At 39.4% G+C, this 12,942-nt stretch overlaps 1 protein-coding gene across 4 annotated transcripts in view; it reads right to left on the bottom strand.

The window, feature by feature from the left end:
- LOC115371122 (seizure protein 6 homolog) overlaps positions 1–12,678 on the bottom strand; it is a 133,269-nt gene extending 120,591 nt beyond the window's left edge. For all 4 annotated transcript variants that reach the window (XM_030068275.1, XM_030068277.1, XM_030068276.1 and 1 more), the window contains exon 1: positions 12,320–12,678. In XM_030068275.1, coding sequence (XP_029924135.1) covers positions 12,320–12,404 — 85 coding nt within the window. In that variant the 5' untranslated portion in view covers positions 12,405–12,678. The remainder of the gene's footprint in view (positions 1–12,319) is intronic.
- Between the last annotated feature and the right edge of the window lie 264 nt (positions 12,679–12,942).

Genomic DNA, 12,942 nt, shown 5'->3' with positions numbered 1-12,942 from the left:
CACGCAAAGTAAATCAAGAATGATCCATCTCTTTCAACAACTACTGAGTAAGGCACTTAGCCCCAACCTCTCCAGTAGAACTGATCAATGACCAATAGTTTTTGGTTCTGGTTGTGTGAAAGCGTGTGAACCTTTATGAATCAGGCCAGGAGTTGAAAAGATCTTACCTGGGTTAACAAAATCTAGGAAAAACTTTAAAATGACATCTTGTGAATTGTAACCAAAAATATTATTGGTCGAATCACGCTGCCTGTTAGCAGTGAAATTTAGGATTTATATTTTGAAAATAATTGTAAATGAGACCAATACTGCCACCAATACTGATGGTTAACTCTACTCATGCAGACCTACAGTGTCCATACAAAAACTGAAAAAAGTTTAATCTCCAAGAGAATCACAATCGCCTTAAAATGAATGATCTTCTTTTCCACCCAGTCTATTCCTACAGAGTATATGAGTATACAGTGTCATAAAAAGCTCTTGTCCGGTCCGTGGTGAGAAACATTGTCTTTTTTTGGTACTTTTCACTGTCATATTTACCGTTTCATAACTGATTTAAAGATTAAACAAGATTTCTGGTCAATTAAGGAAAACGAATATAATAAAGGCTTATTCACTTATAGCATAATAACTATAAAGATATGCGACTCTATTAAGATTTAAATTCATTCTAAGTATATAGAATGGCCGTGTTTCCACTGCAACTACAATAAAGTGACATCACAAGAGGGAGTGCTGTTACCGTATCAGCATGATACTCTGCCTCTTGCCTACAACCAAATCACAGGTGTGCTGATATGAGGTATAACAGCACGCCCTCTCATGTGATATTGCTTTTTTTTAACAGTTCTGTAAATTATGCCATTCAAGTGGCAGTAATAAGAGATCATGAATTATTTATTTGATCAGTTTTTCACCTCCACCACTCAAATAGTTCCAGCACAACTCAAGCATCTACTGAATTGAGCATTAACATTTTCCTGATTTCAACCCAGCTTGCCTGGAGTTTGCACTGTAGTATCCACTTACAGTATGTTCTGGCACTTAAACCTGTCTGTAAGGTAGCATTACCTAACCCTCATCTTGAGCAATAGCTAACCCTAAGCCTAACCATAGCCTGAGACGCAGCGCTGCCTTATAGAGTCAGCCGTTTGGGTTAAAAACACGCAGGAGGCGGCTATATCCAGGCTTCATTCATTCTATCGTCTTTTTCTGACCAGCATTCTTAACTTCACTGTTATTTTTGGAAATGTGTCCATCTTTGAGCCATCGCGCTACAAATTCTATCTTCGTGGGGTCATGCAGTCATTTTTGAACACAAAGACAACCAAACATTTTTTTTGACCCATAGAATTAAAAAAAGTAGACAGAGAAAGCAGCAACTGATAATAGTAATTTACTGATGAACTAATTAAACATACTGTATAGCTCGGTATAGCCCTTAAACGTACTGTATTTTTTATTGAGATTTATTTTTAAAAAGTATTATGTGCTAGGGTACACGGACTCCAATATATTGTAAATCAGCCACAAGGACCGGAGGGTATTGCTGTGTATGGCTTAATGTGTATGTGCATATGGGTGTACACACACACACACACACATGCACACCTGTAGATACACGCAGTAAACATCTATTGACAGCCAAACAGACCTCACAAATTTAAATGCTTTGTTAGCGCTGAATCAAACTGACATAAAAAATACAAACACAAACACTGAACTAATGGAAGATTCGCTGTTCCGCCTCGGCCAGAGCTTTTCAAAAGAACAACTCTCTCACAAACCAGTGGCTATAAATATGGTAAATAACTGCACAAAATATATCCAATTTATCGTTAACAATACCAAGTTAACAGCGCCATTCAGAAAGCTATTAAAGCCGGTGAATTGGTTATTTATAGTCTATGGTCAGGAACAGATGTCTGACTTACTCCTAATATTGAAAGGTCATGTGACTTCTCAAATGTCCAGATACTGTGGTGTTGTCAGATAACACCACCATGCTCTGCTGAGCACTAAAATCAGAAACGCTGAAGGACAACTGAAAAAGAGATCCATAAAAACCAGCCTATCACATTGGCTCTGCTTCCCTCTTTGCTCCAAGATCATCTACTGTAGCAGGAGGAAAAAAACACATTTAGTTGCAGGCCTCTCCACTGTCAGGTGTGTCCCTAAAGTGATGTAGGACAAACATATTGACGTGCAACTCCACAGGCGAGGACAGAAAGATAAATAAATAACACAGGTGTATGGAGAAGAATACTGCTTTGTACACTGTAAACATGTCAGCTTTCCAATGCTGGTCTTTCTTTATCTTCCAATGCATAATGCAAGGAAAGAGGGAACCCAAACACAGAAATTCTCAGCAATGACTGCCTCATTGTTCATCACAAGCATCACAAAAGGACTTGTTTGGCTTACCAAGCTCTTCCTCCACCAATGGGAAGCTTTTTAAACCCACTGCAATAGATATTGCACAGCAGCTAACCCATTTCTACGAGTTCCTGCAAGAAATTCAAACATCATTTCACATCTATTTCATGCCATCTAAAAATATCTTAGAGATGCGTTGTCGCATTCAACTTGGTGTAGCACTCTTTGTTGTGAGTTTATGTAGATAAGGGGGGAATGAAAGGTTCAGGACACTTATGGGTCTGTTCTTAAAAATGTGCAGTATCAAAGCATGGAGAACAGAGTAACAATCCAAATCACACTTTCCGAATTTACTAAAACAATTTTTTTGTTTGTTTTTCAGCCTCTAGTTTCTTGCATAAAGTGAGCTTGGCAGAAAAGCAGGTGAAAGGGAGAATTAGTCCATACTGACGCTGCTGCTAAAAGCTGGTCCAGCAATCAATTGCATGGTCTAACAGAGATCCAGCTGTTCCCTGCTAAGCAATCCATTCTTAAGGACAAGCAGTCTATTTAAAGGCTGCTGCACAGCTCTGACAGATCAGAGCAGCCACAACGAGCTGGCTCTCCATCATCAGGAGAGAAGCAGAAGCAGCAGACCGCCTTGCAGCTGACAGACAATTGCCTGACCACCCCACAGTTGCTCAGAGTGACAACGTTCAATATTTTGGAGATGGCGGTCGATGTTAGAATCTCTAAATTATACACTGTTCCTTGGGGATCCTGCTTCGACACATCTCACTACAGAGAACGAGGCTCATGGCCACATCACAGCATCACAGCCCTCCGCTCTCCGCCTGCATTGTCTGAGCTGGAAACATCAGCAGTTCAAAACGCTTTGAAAAGGGGGATGCAAGCCTGTTGTACTTTTGCTTCATTTCAGCCAATGGCTCAAACGAAGGGTGAATTCAGTGTGTTATCTGCTCGCTTCCACTGCACAAATTAAACGGTTTTAGAATCTCCCCATGATCTGCCTGGGATCAGCCGTACTTGTACACAAAATCACACATCTGTGGAGGGAAAATCTCAGTGGATGTGAAAACAAAGTGGAAGGAAAGGCAGCCACAGTGAGGTTCACAGTCAGACAATTGATTGCAATGAGATAAAGAAGAATATTTGCTTTTGGGTGATGAGTTTTGGAGTGACATTGCTGTCAAGGTAAAGAGAAAAAAAAAAACAATAAAAGGCAAACTGGCTCATAAGAAAAAATTGTCTCCCAATAAAGACGGACTACTAGAGGACGATGGAATAGTAATTTGTAGGAGAAACGGTGCTTTGATGAAATACTTGTTTCAGATATTTGATGTTTCCCTGCTATTTTGGTAATATCTATAAATGAAATCTGAATCATTTAATTCGAAGAGAACCACCCCAGACTGATTTTTTTTTTCTTCTTGCTGTAACACGTTTCCTCTGCAGGAATAAAGTGCTTTGTTTTACACAATATTTAATCATCAAAGGAAGCTACATAAGGTATTCTAGTGCACTTAGAAAGGCCTAAAAAAAAAACAGCAGCACAAATATATTGACTGTCCCGGTGTCCTGCCCAGGCTTTTTTTTTTTTTTTTTTTTGCTTGTTTTGTCTCTGACTATTTTCAATTACTTGCGGAGCCACTATCCCCTTCCTTGATCTATCCACAACATTGTTATCTTTCTCTGCTACTTATAATATGTTTACTCATCCTGATGAATTCAATTACATCTTTTCAGAGGAAATTACTGTGGGGGTGGCTCAGCCTGCCAGAGGTCAGCACTACCTGTGAATACTAAAACTGCTCCCCCAAACACATTACACAGCCTATTACCTGCTGCTTTCCACACAGCACTCTCCGACCCTACATAAGCCCTTCCACTGCCACAGATGAAATGCTTTCTAGATGGGATCTGGCGTGGAGAAGAGGGGAAGAGAGCTGGAGCTGTCCCCGGGCCTAATCGTTTCAGAGAGCCATCCCCTCTGCAGCCGCAGAACACGCCAGTCCTGATTAGGGAGGTGTGTGCACGGCCAGCCAGAGCGTGAAAGGTGTGGAAAGGAGGCTTGGCCCGAGGGAGGCTCACCATGCCGACTCTTTTTCAGTGGACGACTGGTAGGATCGATAAGGCACCAGGCCAAAGGGAAGGGAGGTGGAAAGTAAGCTCACTATGTGCTGCCTTGACAAAGTGATAGACATTGCTTTATTCAGGGTTAGGCTGGAGGGGGGGCTCTTCACTTGGAATACAATAAATGTGTGCAGCCCACTTTGACCTTTGCCCTCGGACAACGAAGTCCTGCCCCAGTCCTCCGTTTTGAGAGTGATATATCATGCATTGATTGGCTGTGTTAGTGTTTACTCTGGAGGAAATTTCCTATTGTGTTCCCTGGGGAGCCATGTTGTCAGTTTTATTATAAATCTGCTTTATTGTAAACCTGTTTTAAAGCTCAAGAAGATCTAGACTGTGTTGATACAAAACAGAAGTAGAACTATCACTTAATTGTCTAAATCCCTACACCAGGAACCCATATCAGTTACACCAGTAAGAAGGGACATGCTATTAGGACACCTATTTCTTCTCTCAGTGCTATCCTTTAAGGCTGTATTTTAAAGAATTTCATGAAATTTGCAAAATTTCTAATCATGAAAATGAGGACTGTGACAAAATGGAAACATGTGCCTGCAGTCTACTCAGAATTTACCTGCGCTTCACGTCTGGACTGCGACCAACCAGTTGAGAACCACTGATGTAGACTCAACCACCAAAGTTACATCAGGCCTTGCTTGGAACATCCTGGAGTCACATTTCAGTCTCATACTATTTTGCTGATGCTATAAACAGCCCATAAATCTGTTTTAAGTCACATACACTCATCAGCACATACTGCCACATGACTGTGTGAATGCTACTTAGCTGCATGAATGCATGAATTCCCACGTTCCAGTCAATTTTGTCATAAAACCTGCCTTTACTGACACTCAACGTGAGTATGCACATGAACAGCAGCTCAGACATATTTTGAATTATTAATGAGTAAAGCTGCTTCTGTTCATACTTGAACCTGTTTAAGAAAAAAAAAAAACAATACATGGTAACCTTTTGTTTTACTTTCTCCCATTCATCCCAAAATATGCAAGCCCACTCCAAAATATTCACTGACTCTGGATAATTTAAAGCCAAGAAAACTCATCTCTGTCTCTGCTCTGAGATAAAATGACATGCAAAATGTCTGAAAAGTGGAATGAAATCCTGTCAAATAAATTTATAGGAAAACACTTTGGTGATATTTATGAGTTGCAGACTTTAGGAAATCATTTCACATCAAGAATAATTGACCAAAAATTCAAAAGATGGCTTCTTCATTGAGCTTTCTGAATTTGTCAAGTATTTCATGCAGAATGAAATATAGAAACCATGCTTTTAAAAAAATGTAGACTAATTATTATTTATTTATCTATTTATTTATTAAAGCTGAAAACCTTTAAATTAAATCTGGCAGTGCATTTTGACACACCTGCTATGGCAATTCACATACAAAGTAGAGACAATATGGAGTGAACCATGTACCCAACTATTTAGAATTTGCATCTGATTTTTTTTTTTTTTTTTTTTTTTTTTTTTTTTTTAAAGTAAGCAGTAGTCTCCTTCATGTTAAAGCACAGTCTCATTTAATCCTGTAGAATACTCTGTTACTCTGTGTAGGGTAAAGCCAGCTGTTGGAGATGCAGTCCAATCTAAACAGTAAAAGCAATTGAAAATAAAATTCCACCCCAAAAGATCCATGCAAAGTATGCTTTCTGTGACAAATAAAACCCCCACAGTCTTGAGAGGCAGAAATATGTGAGGCAATGACTCAAATTAGGATGCACAGAACATACTGATGGAACGAGAAGCATTTGCACATGAAGAGCTGAAAATGAGCAGCATTCAGCCAGGCTGTGAGCTCCACCTAGGAGGCAGTGAAAGAGACTGAGACAGGCAGAGAGAGGGGCTGAGGCAGGCAGGCGGCAAGCCTTGAAGAGGGGCATTCTGGTATAATGACTCTCATTTACCATTGACAGGCCTTGGGAAAGTTAAACTAATTATGACAGCACACAGATGCTGAATAGCCCTTGATGATGTTAATCACTGGCAATCGAACAAACAGGTGTTGAATGATTTCTATCCCCTCCTCTGGAATTATAGGATGTTCATGTTTCAAGCATGCGGTTTAAAGCAACAATCCACCCTATGGGCAGAATTATGCTGTTTTATTTCCATGATCTCAGAAAATGTAATGAATATTTGTGAGCATGAATAACTCCTCTGTAGCTGGGAAGCAGAAAATCAGTGCTCTAACCGTTCATGTATTCACGAGGAATGTGCAGCTCCTCTACTGAGTAGGACAGTAATTTCTTTGTGCTGGTAACAGGTGTGAACCTGAAACTGCGCCCATATAAACGGCAGTTTCCGGAGTCATCATCCTATTCGCTGTCTGTGGAGCTGTTTCAGATTTTACCTTAAAATGACATTATCAGCACAGTCTTCACCCTATTGATTCCATGTTCGCAAATCAAGACCAAACTGTCAGCTACTGTGATATGAGCGAACAATAATAATCTGCACCAGGAGGTAGCCTGGAGGGGATTTTGTGTTTGGTCGTGTTCATCTGCCTTTGTATGTGTGCGTGCACTTCCTATGTGTGCGTGTATCTGTCTGCGGCTAATCTCGCATACTACTGGGCCTATCAGACTGGTATTTTTTGTGCACAATTATAACTATATGGTCAAGGAGCTCTTGTGCTTGTAATGATAGAAAACCTTTGAAAAACCTTTTTTTGCCTAAGTCTGAGCGCCAAGGAAAGAAACATACGCAGGCAGTGCCTGTGTATGTTCCCTTCTCCCAGTAGGCAACAAAAGATGTAGTGTGTCACCTAAGATTGAGCATCAGAAATGGGGAGATACGCCTGGTGGAGATCTGCACTCCACTAAGTATGAGTCTTGTTGTCCTGTTTTTTTTTCCCTTTAAACTGAATTGAATGAGACTCACTCAAGCAAGGCCGTAAATGCAGTACAAGTAAACTAATAAATGATCCCTCTTTCCTTCACTGGGACCAAAGTGAACGGAAGGATGTGTAAACATTCATATAAACCTCACACTTTAAGATTATGAATTTAAATAAGGATCAGGCCTTTGCTTTTGCCATATTCTGTCACCTCATGAACTTAACATTTTAATTGCAATTTGAAGAACTTCAGGGTTATTTAATAAAAATGTTATCAATCTATGGAGCCTTTATCCAACATAAGCCATGCGTTGGTCTTCCAGCAGCATACTGAAAAAGCCATTATTTATATCCTTAAACACAGCCTTCCATCTATTGCACAATACTGAAACCAATGGTAGCATGTTAAATAGAGCCCCATCCACCTGGAGATCATAATTCATTTAATGAGCTTTAGGATACATAAAACATCCCTTTCTCCAACTCCCAGATCACTACATATTAACAGGCAAAGATAAAGTGTAAGCATAAAGATAATAGGCTCAGCTGAATGCCATTAAAAAGTGTAAAATGTAAAGTGCCATGTCAGGGCCGTCAGCGGCTCTCCACTCTCTGTGGCTACAAAGATTTTAATGGACATAATAATTCAAATATATATTTAAAAAGATACAATTAGTAAAGTACTGGACCTGTACTAGAGACAGAACAGCGAACTTGCTCATTAAACATTTCTGATATTAAATCAACTTCAATTTATTTATTTTAATGCCACAGTTTGATTCAACCCTGTACCGTGGATACAATGTGAAGTTTTGATTACATGCGGCACTGAAGAGTGTAAATGTGACCAACACCTCTTAACAAGACCAAGCTGCTGCTTTCAAAGGTAATGTTCATACAAAGTTTGGTCACTTCAATTACCAGAAAGATCTTTATGCTAGTTGTTTTGTGTTAAACTACAGATATATTTTATTACTATAATTGCAATTTGGTTTCAACTTCCTCAAACAGTTTTGCTGGGGGTAGATGTAGGTAGATGTATCCTGTATCAGCACCTTGTAATATCCTGAGTCAGTTTAAACAATTTCACCACAACTTGGTTTTAGTTATCAAGAGGTGAGCTTTGATTTACTTCTAATCACATATTTGCTCACTCAAATTACTGGTGAATATGAATTGTATGTTGCTGTATGTTAAATACAGCATCTATGTTATTGATTACTCCTTCATTTTCTTTATCTACTAATCCACTAATAAGTCATGGAGATTCTGAAGTCTATCCCAGCATGCACTGGGCAGGCAGCTGGGAATTGCCAGCCCACCACAGCGCTGACACCAGGCTGACCTCAGTCACATTCACATCTGTGGGTAATTTAGAGTCTCTAGTCCAACTGACATGCATGTCTTTGGACTGTGTGAGGAAACTGAGGCACCCAGAGGACACCCATCTGAATCACCACGCTGCCCGGTACAACATTAAAGTTTCATTTCTTAACAGAAAGACAAATCACAAAGCCACAAGACTGAAGGCAAAGATAAACATATTGAGGGGCTGTGTGTGTTGCTGCTGCAGTGGTTGTTGAGTCTTATTTTCTTCCTTCAGTTTACGGTGTACATGAGGGGACCGAGACCTCTGAAAAGTTTTTGATGACCCATCTTAAAACCTTTTTTGTTGCTTCTCCTCTTAAAGAAATGACCCTCCCGTGTAGTTTAATTAACATGATTGTTAATACATAAATGTATAATGTATGTATATAATTAAATTGCAAGCAGCAGTATATTTCATGCACACACACACACATAGATATAGATATAGATATAGGTATATAGATATAGATGACACTTTAAAATATAGTCTGACATTTTGTTTCTTATCCTGGATGAGGATGTGAATCCGCTTGAAACTGAGCAGGCCAATATTATCATAGTTCACTAAATAAGAAAGTAAAAAAATATGTTTTTGTACTGAATATCATTATGAAAATGCAAAGTTTATGAACGTGAAATGTTGGAGGTGAGCGAGACAGAGTGGAGAAATTCATTTATTCCCATAGTAAAACTCACTTTACATTGCATGGTGTGAAACAGTCCTGCCCACGCAACAAATATGACCTACTGAATATGAAGCAATGTTTAAATTAACCTTTATAATGCCTAAAAGCATAAAGACAATCGCTTGGCACATTCATAATTGCAGAATCACTCATTAGATGTTAATGTTATATAAGCCAGTGTTATTGTAAAGTGTTACTGAGCAGAATTTAGTTACATGGCCATAAAATCTAAAGCTCAAGCTGCAGTGAATCATAAATACAAAAAGTAGCTTAAACTTGTAATAAAAAGACAATGAAGTGCATCACTGTTACAGGTGAGCAGAGGGTAACATACAGTGAAGGCTGGATGGGAGGAAGACAGGAAAAAAAGACCATGTTGGAAATTATTTCTGAGACACCAACAGCAATTATTAAAATAATATATTACTGAAAGGATTGACTTTTTCTTCACTTGATAATGTGAAATAAAATGTGGACATGGGCATATATATGTATATGTACCTGCAGGTCACAAAATAAAGCATTTGATGTTTGGTCCTGTGTTCATGTTAAACACAGTAAAATTGATGGATGGGGGTGTTTGGATTTCCTGCTCGTTACAACTCAAAGGCAAGTTCACAATAGCATGTGGAGAGGAGGAGGGAAACTTCGCTTATGAAATGTACTTGTGCCGACACTTTCAAAAAATTCTAGCAATGGCAAAACATCAAAACTTGAAGAATTAAAATTTAAGATGGTCCACACCAAGACAATTTCCCAGGGTTACCTGACCCCTCCCTGGCTTAGCAACAGCAGTGAACGCACTAATGGAAGCTATTAAATGTTGTTTTGCTCTAAATATAGCCTACTATGCATTTTCTTCTCCCTAGAGTGTTGAGCAGAGAGTGAGCACTGCAGGTGTGTTCATGGGGCTGGGTGTAACTCTGATTCCTGAAGCACTCAAAAATTCACACAACTCACGCTACTGAGGACTGTATTGTATAGGGTTTGACTGCTGAGTGCTTGAGTACCTGAGCAAGTAAATGAAACAGCAACATAAAATGTCTCCTGAGGGCAATAGGCCACCATCAAGGACTGGATTTGCTCTTTACTTATTGAAGTATCTGAAAGTCGATTAAAGCAATGCAGCACCTTTTCTTTCTCCAGAGATTTCAGCTTTTATGTTTAGTTGGTAGTGTGACATAATGTCTCAGATGCTGCTCCACAGCCTCACATCAGTTTTGGATGGGTTGGGGTGTAATGGCCTAAACAGGCTTCGCATATGAATTCATTTTCACAGTTATTACATTATTAAATAATCACTCGCTCCTTATGAATGTAGGCGTTTTCATCATGAAAGACAAGTTCCATAAAATGCTTCATCAGAGGAGGATGCAGAATAGCATCCAATTTATTGGCACACACTGTATCTCATCCTCTGAAGGACTGTGTCATTAAAATATGCTTATTCGTAATAGCAGATGGTGCAATTTGTGTTCATGATTTCTCTCATTTTAATGCTGTATTATGTGTAAGGACTATTCAGCTGCTTTACAGTAATCTGGTGACTCCTGTAAAGGGAGAGCCTAACATATGCAACTGGGAAAGTTGTAAGAAAGTTGTTCTGATATAAAAAATCAAAACATGAACATACTAAGCCACAGAAAAACTAGCAAAGGGTAATGTTATCCTATATGCAACACTTTATACTGGTGAGACTATTTATTTATTTAACATCCTTGATGAGGTTGCATAGTGGCTGCACATTGTGTGATATTTTGCTTCATCTCTATGCAGTACATGACATCTTTATCTGCATATACCACCGAAGAGGGGGCTGATGCTTGTCTTGTGCGATTACTTGATAAAAGAGAGATGTACATCACGACAAAGGGTGACACTAAAACTATGCAGATGCAAATGTAGACAACACCAAACAGAAAGCACAGTCACAATGATAAAGAAAGGACAGACGGACAGTAGAGAAATAATTAGGACAAGGCCATGCATGAATCTAATGTAGTTTTCTACAAGCACTCAGCTGTGTCAAACAGCTCGGTCAATAATCTTCAGCAATCCCTGAGGATTAGAGTCTTATTACCAAGCACCGTCTGTCACAGACCTCAATGCCCAAACAAGTCACTTCCTGACTGTTTATGCTGGGTTTGTCTAAACAATTGCTGAACAATTGATTGGGCCACTGTTTGGTGTCTTTGCAAGTTTGAGTATTGTTATAACTCTAGAGATGAAATATTAAGCTTTATTTCTTCTACAGTGGAAAAAAAAAAACTGGCACCAAAGAACTGTGTGGGTGTGTGTGCACCTGTGTGTATACTTTTTGCACAAATAGAGAAAAACTGCAGGAGATCTGGAAGTTGTGATACACGGTGGAACAATGTGTGACTGTACATTCAACCTAAAGAAGAAGGCAAAAAACAAAACAAAACAATGGAATGATTCAGGATTTATCATGAGCTTTTGTGTTTGAGTTTTTGGTGGAGTATAAAGCCATTTAGGCATTATTTTCTTTTTCTCTTGAACATGGATCCTGTTTGATGTTTTAAACTATATCTGTGTGTCCACTAGTTAAAAAAAAAAAGAGGGTTAAGATTGAGTTCTGTTTCTTGTGTAAATTATATTAAAGCTAAAACTGTGTGACCACAATTCTTGTCGTTTTATCTGCATAGACTGAAAAAATCTGAATATTAAATGATGAAATTTACTGTAAAGATAAAAAGTAGCATTGTATAAGCACTCCACATACCCCTGTGTTAATAGCGCCACAAACACACTTGTAGATCTGAGAGTGAACTAGGTGCCATTGATCAGGTCTTCCATTGCCTCTCACCCCGTACTTTAACAAAGGCAAGTATACACAGAACAATTCCCCCTAAACTACGAACAAGATTCAAGTTCTTACCTTGTCCTTGTGTTTTGACCATCGCAGCAGCAAGAACCAAAACGGCGAGGAAGGTCTTAAATTGACAGTGTTGCCTCATACACATGTCTACTAAAGTCGAGGTCGCTCTTCGCGTACAGAAAACGTCCTTGTGTTAAAAAAAAAGAAAGAAGAAAAATAATAATACTAGTAATACTTCCAGAGCAAAACAAACAAAACGGGAATGAAACGCCTGCCCGGTTTGCAGAAAGCCCACAGAGCCGTGCTGCTGTCGCGCTTACTTGGCAGTTGGCACAGAGAGCAGCTTCGACAATTATCAAGTGAAACGCAGAGCTCCCTGTGTTTTTTCAGCGTGGACGCTCAGTAAGCGGATTCCTGGCTCTGTGTGCTGTCGGCACATTGAGAGAAAGCGCTGCCGAGGCTTCAGCACCGCGGACAGCTCCTAGCGTCGGCTGAGGGAACAGCCTCCTCCAAGTTAGTTAGTTCGAGCACCTGAGATGTGCTCTTAGGATATCGTCATCACCTCAATATATATAGTTATTATGGAGGCTCTATTTATTACCATCCCGACTGTTAAAAGTAGTGAGTCCAAAAAAACCTTATGGACTTCTCAAAATAGGGGCTGAGTTAACCCTTTAAACTCA

The sequence above is a fragment of the Myripristis murdjan genome, chromosome 14 (assembly GCF_902150065.1).
Source record: "Myripristis murdjan chromosome 14, fMyrMur1.1, whole genome shotgun sequence".
NCBI lineage: Eukaryota > Metazoa > Chordata > Actinopteri > Holocentriformes > Holocentridae > Myripristis > Myripristis murdjan.
Note: the sequence above shows the minus strand (reverse complement) of the source record. Positions and strands in the feature narration are given on the sequence as shown.